The 24,513-nt window shown below is 36.4% G+C and overlaps 1 protein-coding gene across 3 annotated transcripts; it reads left to right on the top strand.

Annotated features, from left to right (window-relative positions):
• Positions 1 to 6,289: 6,289 nt before the first annotated feature.
• Positions 6,290 to 23,993, top strand: si:ch73-40i7.2 (FYN-binding protein 1). Of its 3 annotated transcripts, none has more exons than XM_067388593.1 (16): positions 6,290 to 6,354; positions 11,484 to 12,051; positions 12,272 to 12,314; positions 12,766 to 12,845; positions 13,206 to 13,240; positions 13,377 to 13,411; positions 14,883 to 14,994; positions 15,114 to 15,273; positions 20,304 to 20,457; positions 20,552 to 20,568; positions 20,685 to 20,736; positions 22,838 to 22,892; positions 23,011 to 23,173; positions 23,347 to 23,380; positions 23,477 to 23,514; positions 23,664 to 23,993. In XM_067388593.1, the coding sequence occupies exons 1-16, from the start codon at positions 6,352 to 6,354 to the stop codon at positions 23,687 to 23,689; spliced, it is 1,575 nt and encodes a 524-aa protein (XP_067244694.1). In that variant the 5' UTR covers positions 6,290 to 6,351; the 3' UTR covers positions 23,690 to 23,993. The 3 variants fall into 3 exon arrangements, with proteins under 3 accessions (XP_067244694.1, XP_067244696.1, XP_067244695.1); XM_067388594.1 differs by lacking the exon at positions 6,290 to 6,354 and adding an exon at positions 10,366 to 10,454; XM_067388595.1 differs by lacking the exons at positions 20,685 to 20,736; positions 23,347 to 23,380; positions 23,477 to 23,514; positions 23,664 to 23,993 and having other exon boundaries at positions 23,011 to 23,170.
• The last annotated feature ends 520 nt before the right edge of the window (positions 23,994 to 24,513 follow it).

Raw genomic sequence — 24,513 nt, 5'->3', positions numbered from 1 at the left:
ACCTGGTCTGATGAATCATGTTTTCTTTTACATCACGTGGATGGCCGGGTGCGTGTGCGTCGCTTACTTGGGGAACACATGGCACCAGGATGCACTATGGGAAGAAGGCAAGCCAGTGGAGGCAGTGTGAAGCTTTAGGCGATGTGCTGCTGGGAAAACACAATATTAGGAAGGTGGTCATAATGTTGAGCCTTTAAAGTACCGTTACTTGTTTATAAATCACTCAATGGCCTAGGACCTCAATACATTGCAGATATGCTCATAGAATATAAACCAAACAGATCACTAAGATCATCAAGATCAAGTCAATTAGAAATACCAAGGGTTTGCTCTGAACAAGGGGAGTCTGCTTTTAGCCATTATGCCAGCTGCAGCTTCCAGAGGAGATCAGATGTGCTCCAACAGTAGTCACATTCAAATCCAGACTCAAAACACATTGGTTTAGCTGTCCATTTACTGAATGAACGCTGTGCTGTCTGAACTGATTGCACTTTATTTTATATGTATCATCCTTTTATTCTTTTTCTTGTTTTTATTTCATTTTTAATGCATTTTATGTCATTCTTTTATGCATCCTCTTTTTATTTCTGACTGTTTTAACGCATTTTAAATCTTGCTGTATGGTTGAAAGAGCTGGGAGAATTAGGAAGTAAACATTTGTTATCCCTGCATGGAGTTTGTCTGTAAGGGTAATGTTTTAACACACACGTACCCGACAAATATACAGTGCTCAGTGTAAATGAGTACACCACCTTTGAAAAGTAACATTTTAAACAATATCTCAATGAACACAAACAATTTCCAAAATGTTTACAAGACTAAGTTTAATATAACATCTGTTTAACTTATAACATGAAAGTAAGGTTAATAATATAACTTAGATTACACATTTTTCAGTTTTACTTAAATTAGGGTGATGCAAAAATGAGTACACCCCACAACAAAAACTACTACATCTAGTACTTTGTATGGCCTCCGTGATTTTTAATGACAGCACCAAGAATGAACAAGTTGGCGACATTTTGCAACATCTATCTTTTTCCATTCTTCAAGAATGACTTCTTTTAGAGACTGGATGCTGGATGGAGAGTGATGCTCCACTTATCTCTTCAGAATTCCCCATAGGTGTTCGATTGGGTTCAGATCAGGAGCCACTGAAACACTTTCACCCTGTTCTTCTTCAGAAATCCAACAGTGGCCTTAGATGTGTGTTTAGGATCACTGTCATGTTGGAAAAGTGCACAACGACCAAGGGCATGGAGTGATGGGAGCATCTTCTCTTTCAGTATAGAGCAGTACATGTGTGAATTCATGATGCCATCAATGAAATGCAGCTCCCCGACACCAGCAGCACTCGTGCAGCCCCACATAAGGACACTGACACCATCATGGTTCACTGTAGGCACCATTCATTTCTCTTTGTATTCCTCACCTTTGTGACACCATACAGTTTTGAAGCAATCAGTTCCAAAAACCTTTATCTTGGTCTCATCACTCCAGAGTATAGAGTCCCAGTAGTCTTCATCTTTGTCAGCATGGGCCCTGGCAAACTCAAGGTGAGCTTTTTTGTGCCTGGGCTTTAGGAGAGGCTTCTTTCGTGGACGGCACCCATACATGCCATTCTGTACACTGTATTGTGTCACAGGAAATAGTCACCCCAGTTTGGCTTTATACTTCTTTAGATAACTGCAGTGAACTTGCATGCCGATTTTCTTCAACCCTTCTCATCAGAAGACGCTCCTGTCGAATTGTTAACTTCCATGGACGACCTGGATGTCTCTGTGAGATGGTTGCAGTTCCATTTTTGTACCACTTTTGCTGCAGTATTCTGACTGATAAGTAAAGCTTTGCTGATCTTCTTGTAGCCTTCACCTTTCTGGTGTAAAGAAATTATTTTCTTTCTCAGGTCTTGTGACATTTCTCTTCCATGTGGTGCCATTGCTGACAGCATGAAATGGGAAGGGGTTTTAACACCCTTTTATAGTCAACTGACTGCTGGACACCTGTGTAATGAATAATTAGACTCACCTGTGGTTGAATTCTTGTTAAATTAGACATTTGTAGTCTAAAATTTAGCTCTGCTCCAGAGACTTTCAGTGGGGTGTACTCATTTTTGCATCACCCTAATTTTTTGAGTAAAACTGAACATTTTGTTCTCTATATTATTAACCTTACTTTCATGTTATAAGTTAAACAGATGTTATATTAAACTTAGTCTCGTCAACATTTTGGAAATTGTTTTTGTGTTTATTGAGATATTGTTTAAAATGTTACTTTTCAAAGGGGGTGTACTCATTTTTGCTGAGCACTGTAAAAAAATTTAGTTATCCCTCCGGCACGAGTAAAATCTGTTTAGATCAGCTCTGATGAATAAATCCATTTAGATCCGCTCTGACGGAAAACAAAATTGAGTTAGCCCTGGTGGTTCCAGGAAGATTTGTCTGCAAGGGTACTGTTTAAACATATAGCTGACAAATATTCTAACTGAAACTCCATGACTCTTTCATCCAGATAGTGGTATTCTCTGTTTGTATTGTTATTTTTATTTCTTATGCATTCCATTTATATTCTTACGCATTTGTTTCCTTTTTATGTAAAGTACTTTGAATTACCATTGTGTAAGAAATGTGCTATATAAATAAAACTGCCTTGCCTTAACCCACCATTAAACAAACCAATGCCACCAAACCTGTCCTAACTACCATATCACACCTCAATAGCAGCACAACACAGTACATTGTACCTAACAATAATTATTATTATTCAGGCTTTTTTTTTTTTTTTTTTTGACATGAAACCTAATATTAAGTGATATATTTGTGATATTGCTATAACAATGTTTAATATTATATAATAAGATTATTCACTCAACAACACTATTTGAATCATATCAAGTGACTGTTAATGTTTTGGCACCGCAAAACAATACAAAATGGAGTCTTCAAGCAGTGAGCATGATTTAGTTGTCCTCTCTTCTTAAAAAGAGAAAAAGAAAGATGAAATATTAGGTCCATCCAATCCCGAGATTGCGTAGAGAGAAAGGACATAATGATACTAGATACTAGATTTCATGACGCGGTCGGCAGGGGCACAAAAAAACTGCACATAGCATTTTTAGTAGGCTATTTATTCTAAGGTTTTTTTTTTTTTTTTTTTTTTGACGTCCTTTACAAAAGTACTCACATCCAGTGAACTGCTCCTCAATATTTATGTTATTCAGTTATACACCTATCTGACCGACAGAGGGAGACAAAGCTCCATCTGGCTCAAGATCAGTGATTCGATGGTTAGAGTATCACACCGTCAACCCCACACACCGAGGCCAGGGATGGGAAGTATTTATGATACATGTATTTCAATTACAAAATAGTATTTTGTAATTTGTATTTGATAGGGTTGATGAAAATGGGTTTGTATTTTGTATCAAAATACTTTAGTGTTATGTATTTTTGTAGTTTTAAAATACTGTAAAATACTTTGTAAGAAGTCTACATGATAACATCATAAAAATGCGGCCTCTGACTGGTGCTTACAATAGTTTCTATAGTTTGCCCAGACTTATTGAGTTCAGAACAAATGTTAAAGGAACACTCCACTTTTTTTGAAAATAGGCTCATTTTCCAACTCCCCTAGAGTTAAACAGTTGAGTTTTACCGTTTTCGAATCCATTAAGCCGATCTCCGGTTCTGGCGGTACCACTTTTAGCATAGCTTAGCATAGTTCATTGAATCTGATTAGACCGTTAGCATCGCGCTTAAAAATGACCAAAGAGTTTTGATATTTTTCCTATTTAAAACTTGACTCTTCTGTAGTTAAATCGTGTACTAAGACCGACGGAAAATGAAAAGTTGCGATTTTCTAGGCTGATATGGCTAGGAACTATACTCTCATTCAGGCGTAATAATCAAGGAACTTTGCTGCCGTATCATGGCTGCAGCAGGCGCAATGATATTACGCAGCGTCTCTCACATACGTCTCCATGGTTGCAAGGCACGTTCCCTGTGCAAGCAGGGGCTCATCATTGCGCCTGCTGCAGCCATGGAACGGTAGCAAAGTTCCTTGATTATTACGCCTGAATGAGAGTATAGTTCCTAGCCATATCAGCCTTGAAAATCGCAACTTTTTATTTTCTGTCGGTCTTAGTACACGATTTAACTACAGAAGAGTCAAGTTGTAAATAGGAAAAATATCAAAACTCTTTGGTCATTTTTAAGCGCGATGCTAACGGTCTAATCAGATTCAATGAACTATGCTAGGCTATGCTAAAAGTGGTACCGCCAGACCCGGAGATCGGCTGAATGGATTCGAAAACGGTAAAACTCAACTGTTTAACTCTAGGGGAGTTGGAAAATGAGCCTATTTTCAAAAAAAAGTGGAGTGTTCCTTTAAGTTTTGATGTTCATTTTAATAGCATAGGCTATACCAATTTAAATGTTCTTGAAAACTTTTATACTGAGCAGCAGCCCCCTATATTTATGATTAACAATCAAATGATTAATTAGTGCTATGAATACAGGTGCCATCAGTTGTCTTCTTATGAATGACTTGTTTGTCATTGAGTCAGTCTTGCTGATGCAAAGTAGGCCCTTCATTACCAAACACCAAATAACTAAATTAGGATACAATTATGAGTTATGTGCAAACTGTTAAACATTAAACTGTGGGTTACTTTAAAACTAAACTTCATCTAGGAGATCACAGGGATATGTCAATATTTGTTCTGTTAAAGCCACAATATGTAAATTTTCGCCACTAGAGGTCGCTTATTCAGTCGCTTATCCTTGTTTTTGTGGGAATCATGGGATGTGTTGTCTTCAAGTCTACAGCCAGTGGAAAAGAATCAGGATGGGACTCAGTCAGAAATCATGTTTATGGATGAGAGTGTTAACGTTTTTGTAGTATGAAGCAGAGCAGGGCGAGTGATATTGGAACGAGACAGCTGGAGTGATTGTTAATGAGAGACGAATGCGGCACGTCTCGAGAGCAGTGGAACTTTTATTATGCCACAGTCGCCGATCTAACATATGTTGGGTAATGCAGCACTGTTTATCATATTAGATACATTTGTGTTGAAAGTTGTTATAATGCTACTCTGCGTTCGCTTGGCGGCTTCTGTGAGACTCTTGTTGCACATTGCATAAGCTAGATGGATATTAGTCATGGTAAAACATGGTACTCGCATTAAATCAAGAAAACAAGATTTAAACAAGTAACTATATAACATGATTAGTTTTCTTTGGTGTGTCCATGGTTTCTACAAAATAAAACCAGATAAACGACGCATGGACACAGCCTGTGTCCTGGTTAAAATAGCTTATTTCTCTGGATTTAAACATTCTCAGAAACATTTGGGATAATGTAAGTACACAAGTCAAAATATATAGCATTGTTCTAGTGGTTTTTGGAAATTTTAATCCAAAAATCTTACTGTACATATTGTGCCTTTAACTGGTTGAGCATGTCATATTTATTTCATGACGTGGGCAGAGAAAAGCTGTTGCTATCAAACATTGTTTACTTAATCAACTGAGTCAGTGTAATGGTGAAGGGATCAATCAAATAAGCCAACCAATGGAAGGTTTGCAATGAAATTTCATGTACCCTTGTAAAAGTATTTTTTAGTATTTTTAAAATAAAAAAATACAGTAGTTTATTTTGATACATGGTGTGGTTGCTGTATTTTGTAGTTTATTTTGATACATTGAAAATAAAGGTATTTGGTATTTTATTTTAAAATTCATTTTAATGTATTTTTGCCCAACCCTGACTGAGGCAATAATCTTTCATAAATTTTGTTTAAAAATGTATATTAAAATATTAAAATTAAAATAAACCAATAAACTAGGTACGTTCCTATGCAAGACAATATTTCTCATGTTTTTAAAAAGAAAGACAGGGTTATTATTTTAAAGGGTTAGTTCACCCAAAAATGAAAATTCTGTAATTTATTACTCACCCTCATGCCGTTCAACACCCATAAGTCCTTCGTTAATCTTCGGAACACAAATTAAGATATTTTAGTTGAAATCCGATGGCTCCGTGAGGCCTCCATAGGGAGCAATGACATCTTAGGTCTTACGGGTGTGGAACGGCATGATGGTAAGTAATAAATGACAGAATTTTCATTTTTGGGTGAACTAACCCTTTAATGCCTCTCACAGCCTCATAAAACCGGTAGATAGCCTATATGTAAATGCACAATGGCCCAATGGATTTGTCTACATTTATTTCTATTTTACTTCCTGCTGTAACAAGTGTGTTTGATCTGTCATCTGCGCTTCAGGAAACTGCTGCAGTCTGCCGTTCTGTTCAGCCGTACTCACATGACATGAAACTTTGGAGATAAAACACATGGTAAGGACACCTTGATCTTCTTTTTAGCAAAACTACCGTAAATGAGTATTTTCAAAGCTCTCATATAATTATTAAGTGACAGCTGATTAAAGGTTTAGTTAATTCTGATACTAGCCTATCATAAAATAGACAAACCTAAAATCTAATTTGCTTTCCATGTATTTAATTATTATCATTGCTGTTGATGTTATTGCTAACACTTTAGTTTAGGGTCCAAATCTCACTATTAACTAGTTAATTATTAGCATACATATTGGATATTTGCTGTTTATTAGTACTTATAAAGCACATGTTAATGCCTTATTCTGCATGGCCATATTCTACATCCCTTAATCCTATACCCAATACATAAACTCAACTACCTTACTAACTAATAATAAGCAGTAATGAGGAGTTTATTGATTCAAAAGTCATAGTTAATAGCTAGTTAATAGTGAGAAATGGACCTTAAACTGAAGTGTGACCTTATTATTAGTATTACACTGTAAAAAAGAATTGTTGGTTTAACTTAAAAACGTAAGTTACCTGCTTGCCTAAAAATTTTGAGTTCATTGAAATTAAAAATTTGAGTTAATACAATGAAGGCGATTGGTTGAATCACAGAAACTCAAGATATTATGTTATATGTTCCACGTTAATTATCTAAGTTGATTTGACAAAAGAAAAAAAGTTGTGATAACGTCATGAAAATAATTTTTACAGTGTAGTATTCATATTAGTATTACTTAAAAAGGCATCCCATTGTGCAAAGGCTGTGTCACAGTGATCACCAGTATTTTTGTTCATCATCAGCAGCCGAGACCCCAAAATACTGTGTGTGCTATTGAGTTATTCAGAGATCTCCCTGTTTTGAGAAGCAGTGAGGAAACTCTAATCATGGTTTTTGTTAACATAAGATCATTTTAAACCCTGGGGTAATGTAATCCTGCGTTGTCTTGTTACCTGTTGTTCATTCTTTTTTCACACTGTATACCTTTAACAACTTTTCAGCGTTCATTCAAAATGAGGATATATTGCTTTAGCCAAAGTTAACAGAGGCACTTACATTAAAAAGCTGTTAAACCACGGCTAAATTTACAGTGAAAACCTTTCCATATTCATGCTCTGCACTTAAATACTTTTATATGATTATAATTAGGGATGCACCGGGCCTGATACCAAGTTCATGTAGGCCTACTTGTACTCGTACTCGTAAAAAACCCCCCGATACCGAAGACCGATACCTCACGTGACGTAACTGACAGAATTTTCTGTACACAGAGACACCGACGACAGCAGCAGAAAAAAATGTCAGCCTCAGGGGTGTGGAAATAATTCAAAATTAATGATGACAACCGACACATTGCGAACTGCTTGCAAATCGCGCTGAATGACAGACCAGAAGCGCTCTCTCTCCTTCTTGTGCGCGATCCCGTTCTCCTTGCGCCTGAATGGTCAAATTCACAAATAGTTGTCAAAATGTCCATCGTGTGGAGTATCTCATGTAAATACAGTCGGTTATGGCTTAAGTGGACACAAACAGGTTGGTGAAAACAGGATATGTATCAGGATATTACATACATGGATTCGGTCTTAAAGGGAGAGTAGCCTAATTAAATATTTGTCTGTCATTAATGTTAATAAAACAACAAAAGATGTTAAATGATTGTATGTATGTATATATAAAATTTTTCATATCATGGTCATATTGCCCACTCGTCCATATTCCACCTTGAGAAATCTGTTCACAAGGTTGTGTTTACATTGGTTCACATTTGTTCTGTAATATTTTTGTAGCACTTTTTGAAAGGCAGGTTAAAAAAGACTTCTTTTTTTATTATTACTATTATTTTTAGTATGACTTATATAATAATTATGCCCTTTGAAGGTTATTTATTGGACATTGTGAAATTTGTGCTTTATGTGTGTGACAAGCACACAAAAATTATTACTTTTTTCATTAGAGTAATAATGAAGAAGCTGTCCTGCATTCATTAGTCTCACTGTGTTGTGCTTGGAAAACTGCAACATCACAAAAAAAGAAAAGAAAAAAGAAATTAATAAATGTATAGGTAACGGTATTGGCCAGTACCAGAAAAAAAGTACTCGTACTCGGTCCTTAAAAATGGTATCGATGCATCCCTAATTATAATTGATTATAATAGATCATTGTTTATGATTATAATTTATTTATGAATTTTATATATGTATATATATTTATTGTGTGCTGTAATAAATCATCATCTGTACTGTGATTATTGATGTAGTTAATCAAACGATGGGCACCCACCATAGAGATATTCTGATTAGTGGTCAGCTAGTATAGGGTTTTCAATGACTGATTCTCAAAACTAGATTTTGGTGATAAACTCTGGCCTCAGTTGATGACTTAATACAAAATCCTTAAATGAAAAAAAGACTTGTGCTTCCTTTCCCCTGAAATAATTTGAGTGTGATTTTAAAGGGTGTGTGAATGATATATATAATTGTTTGGAATGTGGCTAGAACAGATGAGACAAAGCTTTCATTTTTCTTTTGTCATTGACACGGGTTGTGTTCTTTAGCAAAGCATGCGGCTGATTGGCTCACTATTGACTGTCGTCTCTATGGCAACCACTGTTGAGTGATGTGCTGTGCAAAGGTGTGTGGTTGAAGACACTTCCTGTGCCTCACTATTGTTCTGAATCTGCTGTTCACTTTAAACACTTCGAGTTCATTATCTTCCCCACAATGTCTGATGTCATGAAGTTTTCTTTTAAAATATGCTGCAGGTTAACAGATGCCTGATCAATCACTGATAGTAATGTGTGCACTCACTATTTAAAGAAAGTTAATACGGACGAATTAGTAACATTCACTGTCCAGTCTTAATGAGGATACAAGATGTCATAATGACAACGTGTGGTCTGAGGACTATTATAGTCCATTCTGCCAACACCACAGAGATGGCATACTTCTGCTAAAAACTTCTGCCTTCCACCTGCTGATTTTGATCAATGCTTTTTTTGAACAAACAACAATGCATTCCATTGCAATTAAGTTCTCTGAGCAGAACATTTCAGGTTCATTACAAGTTAAACTATCGATAGCATCTGTGGCCTACTGTCGAATACCACAGAAAATCCTTTCAACTCGTCTTCAGTTTATAAGGACAAGCAAAAATGCAAATCAAACAACATGATTATAGTAAATCATTTGCAATGAAAGTCTGCGTATGTTTGGTTAAATATGATGTTAACAAAAGTAAACCTGAAAAGCTGATTTGGAACATTTATTTTCTTCTGTAAAATAAAGGTTCTTTATTGGCACTGATGGTTCCATGAAGAACATTAACATCCATGGAAACTTTCCATTCCACAAAAGGTACTTTATTGAGGAGAAAGGTGTTATAGATGATTAAAATGTTCTTCACATTATACAAAAAAATGGTTCTTATAAGAACTGTTAATTGAAAGGTTCTTTGTGAAACAGAAACTGGTTCTTCTATGGCATTGCTGTGAAAACCCCCTTTTTTATTTTTAAGAGTGCTCACACAGAAGTCAATTTCAAACCAAGCTGCATTCTGTTGATCAGCATGGCGAATTTGCATGAAAAACCTGATGCAAAGTCTTTATTAGGAAATGTTTTACCTTTAAATAAAATTCCAGATCACAAAGATTATTGCATTTCACTGAGCAATGTTAAATGTGACCACGTTTTGAGTCAGGAATTGATTGGTTCATTAAAAGTGGGCATTACATACAGTACTAGAACAGAGCCTGTCGTATGGGGGAGGCTAAAAGGAATATGTGAATCAATTACATTTTTGATATTCTGAGATTTTGAAAATATACAAGACCAAGAATGTATATTTAAAAAGTAAAATGAAAGGAAATAAAGTATTTTTTGTTAAAGCATTGCATATACTTAAAGGGTTAGTTCACCCAAAAATGAAAATTCTGTCATTTATGCAAACCACTGTAGTCAAATGAACTGTTTTAAATATGTTTTTAGTACCTTTGTGGATCTTGAGAGGTTCAGTGGCTTTGCTTTCTCACTGAGCCATTGGATTTCATCAAAAAATATCTTAATTTGTGTGCTGAAGATGATCGAAGGTTTCAGGGTTGTAAAACGAATTGAGGGTGAGTAATTAATGGCAGAATTTTCATTTTTGGGTGAACTAACCCTTTAATGTGTTACTTGTGCAGTACATTAGTCAAAATTGTCTTTAATTTAGCAGTACAATCCCTTTCCCCATAGACTTCTAAATGTCGGTGAATTACTGCTAGTTAAAATAATTTTCTGTGGTTTAAAGAGCCATTTTAAACCTAGAACATTCCTTTAACTGTTTGAAGTGAGACAGAGAATATTCTTCGATCTATCCATACATTTGTCACAATTTTTATGTATTCATCACTATAGCTCAGACAGTTAAATTTCATATATTTTTTTGGAAAATTCACACCTGCTCTGTATCTTGCATGCTCACACTTGTTAATATTGTGTGGTAAAGCACCCACAAGGTCAGATGCTGTGTAGATGGATGTTTATGTGACACAAGCCATCAGTGCTACTGCTACAACCGTGTCATGTATTGTTTGCTCCAGTTTCTCTCGCCATGAAACACAACATTTCTAAAACAGCACAAACCAGCGCCACTAAACACGACTAACATCTAACATCACAGCAACTTACTGCAAATGATTAACTCAGAATGGTTTTCTTATTCATAGGGTTGATTTACTATTGATTTAACAACAGTTTGAATGGGATATATTCCTTTTGATTTTTATAGCTGAACAGTTTTACTTTATAATACACTGACAAGCATCATAAAAACGCAAGAGAAAGTTTATCATGGTAACACATATGACATAAAAATAATGCAATAAACATAAATATAACATAAGATGTAACAAAAAAACCCTAATGTATATAACCAACAGGTGGAGTGTAAATTATAGGATGACTTTTTTACTTCTTTTTGCAGTACATTTGCAGCATTTTACTGTAAAATTGCAAGAAATGTCTCATTAGATCAATGACATTTCACTGTATAAAGTAAGGCAACATATGGATAACCAGTTAACAGGTTTTTACATGTGAAAGGCACCAGTCAAAACTTTAATTGTTTTATGGCTCAAATGAGAAATAATGACATTTTTTTATAGGAAGAAAATGTGGATGTCAAGGCCCTCCGGGCCAAATTTCACGCTCAGTTAGAAATGGCAGGTTCCGGAGGCGGATCCGCCATGAAACCTCACGCAGTTGGTGCGCTGCCAGAGTCTCTAACCAATGGAGTGCTCCGAAACAAGACTTCAGCTGTGCCTCCAAGACCAGTCGTTCCTCTGAACTCTTTAGGTGAACCAAAGATGTTTCACTCGGGTCCTCAAGGAGTGTTCCCAAGGCCTCCTCCCGCTCATCGTTTAGGAGCCCAGGAGAGTCCTAAAACGCCCCCTACGGAGGTCAATGTGCCGAGCAGAGTCAAACTGACAGGAGAACTTCTTCAGAGCAAGATACTAAAACAGCAAAGCGACATGAAAGTGTCTTCAGCTTTCAAACCGCCACTGCCGAGCCAGAGGAGTGTGTCGGAGGTAGTACCGCTAAGGAAGCCGCTTCCCAATGTCGGACCACGACCGTCAAAACCAAAACGGCCTCCCTATGTAAATCTGGATCACTTACGGAAAAAAGCCCCTGTTGTTCTTCCCAAAAGACCTATAGAATCACAATGTTTGAAAGGTAGGAGCCATTTTGAATGGAAAACAAATGCCTTTTCAATCTTTTATTGCATACACATACAAATCAGTAATAAAAAATACATCACTCCTCAATAAACATTTGCATTTATTGGTCCATATGACCTGTGATACAGGAACTATGTAATAGCTATTGTTCATAGACTTGTTAAGCAAATCTTTGTGTTGAATTAGTTTTATTTGGTGTATTTGTGTTTTACCAGGACCAGCAAGACCCCCAAAGTTGACGTCATCCTTTTCAGAATTGTGAGTAATATGTGGTTGTTCGTAATTCTCTAGATTGCCAGTTTGGAAGAGAAGGGAAAGGAAACTGAAGCATAAATATAGAATAGATCTCTGAGCTGTAAATGTTTCCATATCAGTACTTTATCTCTGAAGTATAAAGAGACAATAATTCTGAATTTCACGACACAACACCTTCCATTGTATTGCATCGCTTTATGCGTGCATCTTACAGTGCAACCTTTCATCCTGGAAGTATGTGGGTGTAAAGCACGCTCTGTGGCATTTCCTGACTCTTTATGCAGATTCTTTTGAAACCAGTTCAGATATGCATGTATTGTGTTGCATTATGGTTACCGGTTGTTTTTATCCCACTGTGTTGTTATTATTAGAGAGTGAAGTATGTTTGCTGACAATGAGTCTGACTGGGTAAGTATCTGATCTAATTCTCATTTGCATGTGTCGTCTGGATCAGAAACATTTCCCCGGAGCCCGAAACCTATGATGACATCAGCTCACTCCCACCACCTCCTCCCCCACCTCCCAAGCCAAGAGGTAAACATAAATGCAATTTGACTTATGATTGTTGCTTGGTGGGCGATAAAGCAGATGAAATAATCTCATAGATTTACTTTGAGCGACCCAAGCCATATCTGGAGATCAGATTATCGTAGAGTCTTGAGGGTGGGCTCTGTAAACTTATTCCAGTAAGAAACCACATAGCAATGGGTTAAAAACCACAAAGCAGTGCCCTGGTGACCACTCATAACACCCCAGCACTGTGGCAGCCAAAAGATAATCATGCATTAGTCTCAAATGTTGGGTTTTCTTTACTATGAAAAGCAGATAACTGCAGAATTATTTCTACAAAAAATAAATTCACCAATACAGCACATATGTCTTCTCATGTTGCAGACTCATGGACTGACAGTTACCCTTCTCAGCACGAGGTCGGTCTGTTAGGTTATTTTTGCTTGTATGTATGTCAGAACGAGTGAAAGCGAGGATGTGTGTTTAAGGGTCTCCATCTGCAAGGGTTACAGTGCTGCAGCGTGGTCTCTAATGTGCTATTTTATTGTATTGTAGGACAGCGATCAGGAAATCTATGAAGACCCAGACAAGTAAGTCATACATTTATAAATCATGCATTTCCAAACCATTTACAATACAAATATCCCTCCCCACCCAGATCATTTCTAGCTGCATTTCTAACTGCAAAAACAGCTTGTTCAGATGCCACAAACATGAACACATTAAAATGCCTAAACTCATTACTTCAGACTTATGCGCTCTCCAGAAGCTTGCATTCTGCAAGTAAACGGCGAGTTGTGGTGCCATCCCAAAGAGGCACAGAATCACTTTCACAGACCTTTACCTGGACTGTTCCATGCTGGTGAACTTAACCCAAACAGCTGAGCCATTTTTAAGAAATGGCTAAAGACTTTTTCGTCAACACTTGACACTTTAATACTGACACTTACTGTTCTATTCTGTATATCTATTTATACATATTGCAGTGTGTGTGGGTTCACTACTGCTAATGTGTCTCCATTAACTTGGATGGGTTAAATGCAGAGGACAAATTCTGAGTATGGGTTACCATTCTTGGCCTTCACATATCACTTTCTTTCACTTTTTATTTATTTAAAAAACTTACATGTACTGTGCTAGACTTAACCGGGAATAGTCACAGCACTTACATATTCACTTTAGATAAAAGCTATAGGTAAATATAAATGTAAAATTGCACCACTTGCTTAATAACATTAAGTAATTTACATATAGAAGTAGGAATTTTATAGGTATATAGATACCTTATCTGTTATTAGTTAATATTAGAAAAGTTTTAGTTAACTGATAACGGTTGGTATTGGATATTTAATTGTGCATGCTAGTTTCCCCTATTTAAACTACATTTGCTGTCACCCAGAACTCACTCAAACTGTTTATAACTCTTTATAATGTATTAGAAACTCAATTTTAGCAAGTCTAAATTATTATCCTTTTTTTTTTTTTTTGTACTGTACATTATATTGTGGTGCTAAATGTATTTATAGCATTTAAAATGATTTCAGTTTTCGGTGTTTTATTTTTAATTTAAGTTTAAGTTTAGAGGTCAGTAAGATTTTTTTAATAAATTAATACAGCAGTGATGCATTAAATAATCAAAAGCGATAGTAAACTGTTCCAAATAAATGTTGTTATTTTAAACTTTATATTCTTCAAAGAATCCTGAAAAAAAAATGTATCAGTTTACAAAAAAAAAATAGTAACATGAAATGTGTAATAAATAACAAGAAATAAGCATGTTAGAATGGTTTGTGAAGGATCATGTGACACTGAAGACTGGAGTTATGATGCTGAAAATTCAGCTTTGCATCACTGGAATAAATTTAAATTTAATTTATATTAAAATAGAATACAGTTATTTTAAATTGCAATAATATTTAACAATATTACTATTTTACTGTTTTTTTAATCAAGTAAATGCAGCCTTCTTTTGTTTCTCCTTTTGTGTCCCACTGAAGAAAGTAAGTGATTCTGGTTTGAACTGTTCCTTTAATTTTAACTGTGATTTTCTATATGTTGCAGACCAGTCCCTATTGAGAGGCATGTCTTAAAAGATAATAAAAAGGTAGAGCTGGACAAGAAAGAACTGAAGGAAAAGCAGAAGCAGGAAAACGAGTATAGAAAAAAATTTAAGGTAACAATTTTGTCTTTGCTGAAGCTAAAAAGAGGCATCACGTCATGAATGTGTTTATGTGTGTTTTTGCATGCTTCCCGTAGATATTAGCATGTTCATACTCGTGTTTATTTGCGCAGCTAAATGGACCTATTGAGGTTATCCACATGGCTCGTGTGAGAGACGACTGGCAAGGTGGAAAGAATGACCTGATCGTGCGACAGGGGGAGAGCGTGGAGATCATCCGTGTGAACAATAACCCTGAAGGGAAATGGCTGGCACGAAACCTGAGGGGCAGCAGTAAGCCATAAGCTTAAGTTCTAACTTTGACATGATCATGTGAAAATCATGTTTAAAGCAATCAAAGACTATAGAACGCATCACTCATATTGTTTTGAAAGTGCAACGTGCAATAGGCTATGGCGGAATAAGTCCTGCCTTCTAAATAAGAGCCAATTGCCGATTGGTAAAGTTATTGCGTCACTGCAGTGGCCGTTAGTCAGACGCGCGCCTCCGAAATGGTGAACTTAACCATTTAGGACTGTGCATGCGCATTAGCTTGAACCAGCCTGAAAAATACCATTTTTTGGCATGATTCAAGCGTTTAGAAACTAAATTTATGAGGCAATTATTGTCAGATTTCATTGGTGATTTCAAATATGAAATTTAATCGCTTAAAGCTTGGTGAACAACATTGGAAAATTTGATGTTTACCCAGAGGAGCTGCACTTGAATGCCCGAAAGGCGTTTCAAAGATGGTCACCGAGTGAAATGGCTTGTCTTAAAGGATTAGTTCACTTTTAAATAAAATTTTTCTAATAATTTACTCACCCCCATGTCATCCAAGATGTTCATGTCTTTCTTTCTTCAGTCCTCCAAACGGTTGAAGGTCAAAATTACAGTTTCAGTGCAGCTTCAAAGGGCTTTAAACGATACCAGACAAGGAATAAGGGTCTTATCTATTGAAACGATCAGTCATTTTCAAAAAAAAAAAAATACAAGTGTATATGCTTTATAAACACAAATGATCGCCTTGCACATGCTTCCGCTTTCCGTATTCTTCAAAAAGCTTACGCTGCATGTCCTACACCTTCCCTGTTCTACTTATGGAAAAAATGGAACTGGTTCTGCGTTCGTTCTGTAAGTTGAATAGGGAAGGTGTAGGACATACAGCATAAGCTTTTTGAAGAATATGGAAAGTGGAAGCACGTGCAAGGTGATCATTTGTGTTTATAAAGCATATACAGTTGTATTTTTTTTCTGGTTCATCTGGTGGAATTGGAGGCCATTGAAGTCCACTATAAGGAGAATAATTCTGGAATGTTTTCATCAAAAACCTTAATTTCTTTTCGACCTGATTTCGACCTTTTCGAAACTTCTTTTCAAACCCGATTCCAAAAAGGTTGGGACACTGTACAAATTGTGAATAAAAACAGAATGCAATGATGTGGAAGTTTCAAATTTCAATGTTTTATTCAGAATACAACATAGACGACATATCAAATATTTAAACTGAGAAAATTTATCATTTTAAGGGAAAAATAAGATGATTTTAAATTTCATGGTATCAACACATCTGAAAAAAGTTGGGACAAGGCCATGTTTACCACTGTGTGGCATCCCCTCTTCTTTTTCTAACAGTCTGCAAACGTCTGGGGACTGAGGAGACAAGTTGCTCAAGTTTAGGAATAGGAATGTTGTCCCATTCTTGTCTAATACAGGCTTCTAGTTGCTCAACTGTCTTAAGTCTTCTTTGTCGCATCTTCCTCTTTATGATGCACCAAATGTTTTCTATGGGTGAAAGATCTGGACTGCAGGCTGGCCATTTCAGTACCTGGATCCTTCTTCTACGCAACCATGATGTTGTAATTGATGCAGTATGTGGTCTGGCTTTGTCATGTTGGAAAATGCAAGGTCTTCCCTGAAAGAGACGACGTCTGGATGGGAGCATATGTTGTTCTAGAACTTGGATATACCTTTCAGCATTGATGGTGCCTTTCCAGATGCCCATGCCACACACACTCATGCAACCCCATACCATCAGAGATGCAGGCTTCTGAACTGAGCGCTGATAACAACTTGGGTTGTCCTTGTCCTCTTTAGTCCGGATGACATGGCGTCCCAGTTTTCCAAAAAGAACTTCAAATTTAGATTTTTCTGACCACAGAACAGTTTTCCACTTTGCCACAGTCCATTTTAAATGAGCCTTGGCCCAGAGAAAACGCCTGCGCTTCTGGATCATGTTTAGATATGGCTTCTTTTTTGACCTATAGAGTTTTAGCCGGCAACAGCGAATGGCACGGTGGATTGTGTTCACCGACAATGTTTTCTGGAAGTAATCCTGAGCCCATGTTGTGAATTCCATTACAGTAGCATTCCTGTATGTGATGCAGTGCTGTCTAAGGGCCCGAAGATCACAGGCATCCAGTATGGTTTTCCGGCCTTGAGATTGTTCCTGATTCTCTGAAACTTTTGATGATATTATGCACTGTAGATGATGATAACTTCAAACTCTTTGCAGTTTTTCTCTGAGAAACTCCTTTCTGATATTGCTCCACTATTTTTTGCTGCAGCATTGGGGGAATTGGTGATCCTGTGCCCATCTTCACTTCTGAGAGACACTACCACTCTGAGAGGCTCTTTTTATACCCCAATCATGTTGCCAATTTACCTAATAAGTTGCAAAAGTCTCACTTTCAACATTTGATATGTTATCTATATTCTATTGTGAATAAAATATAAGTTTATGAGGTTTGTAAATTATTGCATTCCTTTTTTATTCACAATTTGTACAGTGTTCCAACTTTTTTGGAATCGGGTTTGTAAATTATCAGGAAAATTTTATTTGAAAGTGACCTAATCCTTTAAAGGGACTTTGAAGCAATGCACTTACAATGGAATTCTACTGGGGCAAGACTTTTCACAAAGTTAAATCAGAAGTATGCAGTTTGTATTTTTGTTAAAGCACTTATAAGTATATAAGTTTTTCTGTATTTTTTACTAAATGATTCTGGAAACCACAATAATTTTTTACAGTGTAATGCACACCTTCAGAATCGAGCATTCAGACCGACATGGTACAGTATATTTGAGCTGTAAATGTTGGATAATCATCCTTTTAGCTTTGGGTCTGCAGTTCTAGATGGAAAACGGTCACTGTAATTTTGTCAAGTAAGAGAAGTTCATCGATCAACATATTTTATTGATCCTGGAATATCAATCCTGTCTGAAAATTTGGTCCTAACTCTATCCCTACCCCTAAACCTAACCCAACCCAAACCATAACTTATCCTTAAAATCAGAGGAAACTGATAGGTGAATAAGAATGGTGCAGAAGCCCTTAACCCCGGTTGTAAGCCTAAACTTGACATAAACTGTAAACTTGTCCTTCAAATCTGATTGGTTGATTGAAACATTGTTCCAGGATCAACAAAGATGGGGATCCAGGAACATGTTGTACTTGGTGAAGTGACATTTACGCACGTCTTGATTTTGCTGAGTTAGATGCGTTCCTGGGTCAACATATTTTGTTGATCCTGGAACAACATTCCAGTCTGAAAATTTAGTCTTACCCTATTCCTACCCCTAAACCTAACCCTACCCATAAGTTATCCCAAAAATCAGAGGGAAATGATAGATGAATAATACTTATGTAGAAGCACCAATTCATGATTTTTAGCCTAAACTTGACATAATCTGTAAACTTGTCCCTAAAAACTGATTGGTTGATTTGAATGTTGTTCCAGGATCAACAAAAATGTTGACCCAGGAACATGTTGAACTCAGCAATATCAGGTTATGTGACATTCACAGTGGAGGAATTTTGGTAATGTGTACATAATTTCTGTGTATGTAGTTTGCCTCGATGTAAAAAGTCAATTTCTGTTATCTTTGCTTTAAGCCGGGTTCACACTGTGCGATTTTGGCCACGATTTGGTCGTCACCGACAAATTTTGCAAATCCTAAAAGATTCCTATAATCCTAGCCTAAAATCTGTTGTCTTTGATCGCTGGTTTGACATGTTCACCGACAGCCGGTCAATGACCGTTGCGATCAAATTTTACCTCCGACGAAATTCTGGCAGTGTCAGAAGATTTGGCGCACAATCCTCCAGTGTGACTTCTCCTACAACAAACGTCAAATTGTCTTCTTTTTTCAAGACAAGCCGTGATCAAAATTAATGATAGAGATGTCGTTGTTAGCCACCATTTCAGTCCCGTGTGTAACGCAGCTCACTGTCAACGAATGTGTATGTTTTGAAGATGTAAAACTCCGGACAAGTTTTCATGTGCGCGTCCGTTTTTAACGCGTGCAGTCTGACATTAATGACAGCTGAGATCCCACAGTGTGACATGAGGATCATGTTCGTACAGTCTGACAAGTAACCATCGCAAAGGACTATTATAAATCGCACAGTGTGAACCCGGCTTTAGTCTCACGTAGCCAGACCTTCAGACTGACGGCAGAAGGTCTGGACTCTATCACAGCTTTCATTGGCCAAGGACCGCCCAAGAAGACGTTTGACTGACATGTAACACAACCAATCACAGTTCCTTTTGTTCCGCGTCAGGTTTAGGGGTGTGAAAATGAAAGTCAATGTCCCTACAATAACAGACCAGTGTGCATCTAATAAATTATTCATTCAAGAACGTTGTGCAAGTTTACTGCAACAATGGTGCCGCGAACATCACATACATTTAAAAATCCAGCGTTTTGTTGATCCTGATAAGCGCTGGTTGTCAAAGTTGTAAACACAACGGCGTTCATCTTGTCAACGGTCTGTGGGCGTGATGTCTGAAGCTGAGACTATCTTTGCCTGTGTGTGATTATATCACACTAGTCTCATGTTTATTTGTGTAATGCTCAAGTCTTGTGGTTGTACTTTTAAAATGGTGTTCATTTCAATGTCTTTGCCCCCATGGACTTCAATTGTAAGTGCATTACTGCTTGCTTTTACAAATAAGTGGAAAGAGTTGAAATAAATTAATTTACATTACATAACTCTTAAAACACTTAATATTATACACTACGTACAACACAATGTTCTGGTAAAACAACAGATTTCTCTCTAGTGATGTATTCCGGGCTTCTTTAATCATTTAGTGAACCTAAACCCAGCCTCTTTCTTTCAGTCGAATGCAATCTCACATTCAGATCTTCCTCCATTTAATAGAAGTTCTACATTTTCTACAATGGAAGAACTATATTTTAATCCAGAATTTTCTTTTAATGTCTAGCTATCAGCTTGGCTCAACATTTTCTTAATAACGAAAGAAAACAACAGTAAAATATTCAGAAAGTTATGAATATATCTGTGTTAACCATTGCAGTTGGCTACATCAGCAACTCCTGTGTGGATGTGGATTATGAGGAAGTGAAGCGGAAACTCCGTAATCAAGCCACCCCCTCCTTCCAACCTCCTGTAGTCCAGGCCATCAACCCAGAATTTTATGATGATATCGGCTCCAACGACCAACTGGACAGGTGAGCCTCATGTTGAGGAAAGACAAAGGATATTTCTAATATGACTCAACAGTTTGAACTCATATTGTGTTTTTTATTTTTCTTCTCTTTGCAGCAGTTTTCACAGCGATGGTGAGTAATCCTACACAGACCTCTACTTTTAGAGGGTTTTTCTGCATTGGATTGAAAAGTCTTTTTTAGAGATTTTTCTGCATTGGATTGATATGTTTGGATTCTGCTTTTCTCAGATGTATATGATGATGTGGACCATGAGTTTCCTCCTCCTCCCCCAGAGATCAGGTGTCTCTTGTCTTTCTTTTTTTAACAAATTTTCCTTAGTCACCAATATTTAATTTTATGAAAATGAGGCTGTGAGGGAACAGATTACACTCTTAGAAGAAAAGTTTCTATAAGGGTTCTGTCTGGCACTTGATATATAGGTTTATATACACATAACTGGTGCACAGGTGTGCATGCGTGGTAAAAATAAATGATGCGTACCTGAAACGTGGAGGGAAGTAAGAACATTTGAGTACCAACATTTTTGGGGACACATTCACTTACAGGTGTAGGATTTTTCTCCATTTCTGGTAAGATAGCAATCATGATGATAAGTGTGTTCATTAATTATTAGTTGTGCAACAGATCACAGTTGATCCTTTTGCACCAGGCCCCGTGGTTTGGCACGCATGATGATTCGTTGATTAACTGCTAAGTTTAACCATCATTTGGACATGTTTTGTCTTGCCAATTTACACATTCAAATGATTTTAAATGTGGAAGAAGAGTCGAAAATCAGGATTCGCTTACATGCAGAGAGAGAGAGAGAGAGAGAGCCTTTCAGACAGCGCTCCACCAAATTAATTCTTCGTTCACGTTTACTTGCGCTTGAACGGACACATACACACAAAATTTTGTCAAAATACCCATCTCAGCAAGTATTTTCTCGGTTATGTCATAAGTAAACGGTTGAGAAAGAAACTGGATGTGTATCATTATATTCAGTCCGCACATTCGGTCTTAAAGTGACAGCAGCCTAATATTCCTGCTGTTGTCTGTACCATTAGTGTTAAAGGGTTAGTTCACCCAAAAATGAAAATTCTGTAATTTATTACTCACCCTAAAGCCGTCCTACACCCATAAGTTCTTCGTTAATCTTCGGAACGCAAATTAAGATATTTTAGTTGAAATCCTATGACTCAGTGAGGCATGCATAGCCAGCAATGACATTTCCTCTCTCAAGATCCATTAATTTACTAAAAACATATTTAAATCCGTTCATGTGAGCACAGTGGTTCAATATTAATATTATAAAGCGACGAGAATATTTTTGGTGTGCCAAAAAAATTAAATAATGACTTATATAGTGATGGCCGATTTCAATACACTGCTTCAGGAAGCTTCGGAGCGTTATGAATCAGTGTATCGAATCATGATTCGGATCGCGTGTCAAACCGCCAAACTGCTGAAATCACGTGACTCCGAACAGCAGATTCAACACACTGACAAAATAAAAACAAAACATCATCATCATTATCTCGAGAGCAAAGAAGATAGTGAGGAGAGCAGTCAGGAGGAAAGTGATGACGACAACTTGTAGGATAAGAGTGTTGCGTAAAGTTTGAGTACCAAGCAGCATTTCTAGGTGCTCCCTTGAGAACCAGAACAAAAAGTTATTATAGTTATCATTATAGTTATCATTCTTGGTGTGAACTGGCCTTTAGTGTTGATCTCTCAGCTGATGAAACTACAAATACTGAAAATAATAATTTAAAAAACCTTGGCTGCCAGTATTTGCCGTGACTTAGACTCATTTTCATTCACTAAAGGTGCGGCCACAAGTTGTTTGCCTGCGAAATCCAGTTGTTTCAATAGATTTCCCCATGCAAATTTTGCAGCGGGTTCAGGTTTGTCACGTACATTTGTGGCACTGCATCAGAAAGCTGCTTGGTTTGAATGTGAGTTCTGTGCATCATACATTGTTATACTATTGACTGCAGACAGTGGACCTGTTTTTGCCTGCAAAATTTTGCAGAAATTTCACTGATGTGACCGCACCTTAAGGCCTATCTGTGTTCCATTACAAAACAAGCAATCACACCAATTGTTTTCCATTTATTTGCTATTTTTGTCTCATGTTGTATGTATGAAGTGTCTCTCTTCAGCTTTAAACAAATGACAAACCTTCTAAATCCCATTTGAATTAATGTGTTAATGGGTAACTATAGTGTAAACTCTACACAGAGGAAGAAGAGAGCTTTTGTTTTAGCTTCCCTAACCTGAGGCTAGTTGCAAATTTTTTCTAGTGAATGTTCAAAATATGAATCATATAATGATCACAATTTTTTTTAAAAAGCTTAATGCTTCTTTTGTAATATTAATACCATATGGTTTTGTTTAGCCACGATCCGAAAAAGGCCAAGCAGCAGGAGAAAGAGTTTCGAAAGAAATTTAAGGTAAATCTGTCTTACTTTTGTCCATTTTTTGCACAGATTAGCTTTGATTCTTATTGCCATGAGAACCTTTAAGATGTCTTAAATTGTAAAATATAAAAGATATCAAACTATTTAACAGTTTGAAGGGCCCATCCGAGTTCTGTACACCATGATGGTGGACCCTAATGCCAGTTTGAAGAAGGGTGGGAACAAAGACCTGCCGGTGGTCCGTGGAGAGATTCTCGAGGTTATACAGGAGACCAACAAGAAGCGAGTTCTGTGCCGTAATAACGAGGGGAAATGTGAGTCAGACACCGCCTGCTGGAAAATATATGCTATTGAAGCTTTGCCTTCTTTCTTCAGCTGCATTTAAACCAAGAGGAGGGAGAAATAAAGATCTGATTTTATCTTGATTAAATAAGTATACAATCATATATCACAATTAAATAATTTTATACTCTTTCTCTTTGCACAGATGGATACGTGCCATTGAATTACCTTTTGCCTGAGTGTGTATTCTTTTACTTAAATACAGTAAAACATTAAGTGATTTTTATTTACTAAACATATATTTTAAAAATGTTATCCTCTGTTTTCATTTTCAGGGAGAATGATGTTTATGATGACATTGACGCTGCTTCAGGTACATCATTTTTTCCCTCCTAAATTAAATGTTTTACTTTTTAATGCTAGCTGAAATAGTATAAAAAAATGGATATTTTATTTGTAATTATTATAGCAAATGAATACAAATTTGATGTATTTATTGTGAATTTGTTTGTTTAATGGCAGATATATATGATAATGATGACAGCTGACCTGCTTGGAGATGATGTGTATCATCCAAATAAAAGTGTTTTTCCCTGAGAAAGTAAAAAGAGACTGAACCATCTGTTCCCTGTATGAATGAATGACATGGTTTGAAATTTGCTTCAGGAAACTAAAGCTCAAAGCTTTGTATATTGTAGAAATAATTATTATGAAACATTATTATTATTGACAAATATTTTGTAAAAAATGACTTGTAATTATTATAGGGATGATTTTCATATTTGTTAGATTTGATAAAGATTCTTATTTTTTTCTGATATTGACAATTCAGCACTGTTCGAATAAAAACAAATAAAGTTTTATATTTGATTTGTTATTTATTTGTGGTTCATTATTCTCTTTTAAATATATTTACCATGTAACTGTTACAATAATGATGCCAGTCTTTCTTCTTCTTTTATTAATGCGAACACTTATAATGCAATGCCACAGGCTACACCAAGTGTTTTCTTTGCCAGCTCATCAGACTATGATTGACAGGTGCAGTAGACTCACATGACTCACACGATATAGATATTTTATATATGAAATTTTGCTTTGATGTTTGCGTCGGAGGTTTTTGTTAAAAAAAATGTTGATAGCCCTAATTATTTTATTATATTCTTTTACAATTTTAACCAAATCCTCTGATGTAAAGCATCAATGATATAACATTACAAAATCCCCAACTTTTTGTAAACATTCTTTCCTTTTTTAATCACATTATAAGAAACTAATTTAAGTGTTGGATCCAGTCATCTATTTATTTCAATAATTCAAAATATGTTTCTAACACAAAAGAAATAATTGAAATATGCATACATATATTAAT

Source organism: Chanodichthys erythropterus, chromosome 6 (genome assembly GCF_024489055.1).
Source record: "Chanodichthys erythropterus isolate Z2021 chromosome 6, ASM2448905v1, whole genome shotgun sequence".
In the NCBI taxonomy this organism is placed as follows: Eukaryota; Metazoa; Chordata; class Actinopteri; order Cypriniformes; family Xenocyprididae; genus Chanodichthys; species Chanodichthys erythropterus.
Note: the sequence above shows the minus strand (reverse complement) of the source record. Positions and strands in the feature narration are given on the sequence as shown.

Coding starts and splice junctions, on each gene's coding strand:
- si:ch73-40i7.2 (XM_067388593.1), top strand. Junction 14,995..15,113: donor AGTATAGAAAAAAATTTAAG/GTAACAATTTTG, acceptor TTATTTGCGCAG/CTAAATGGACCTATTGAGGT. Junction 23,515..23,663: donor TGACATTGACGCTGCTTCAG/GTACATCATTTT, acceptor GTTTAATGGCAG/ATATATATGATAATGATGAC.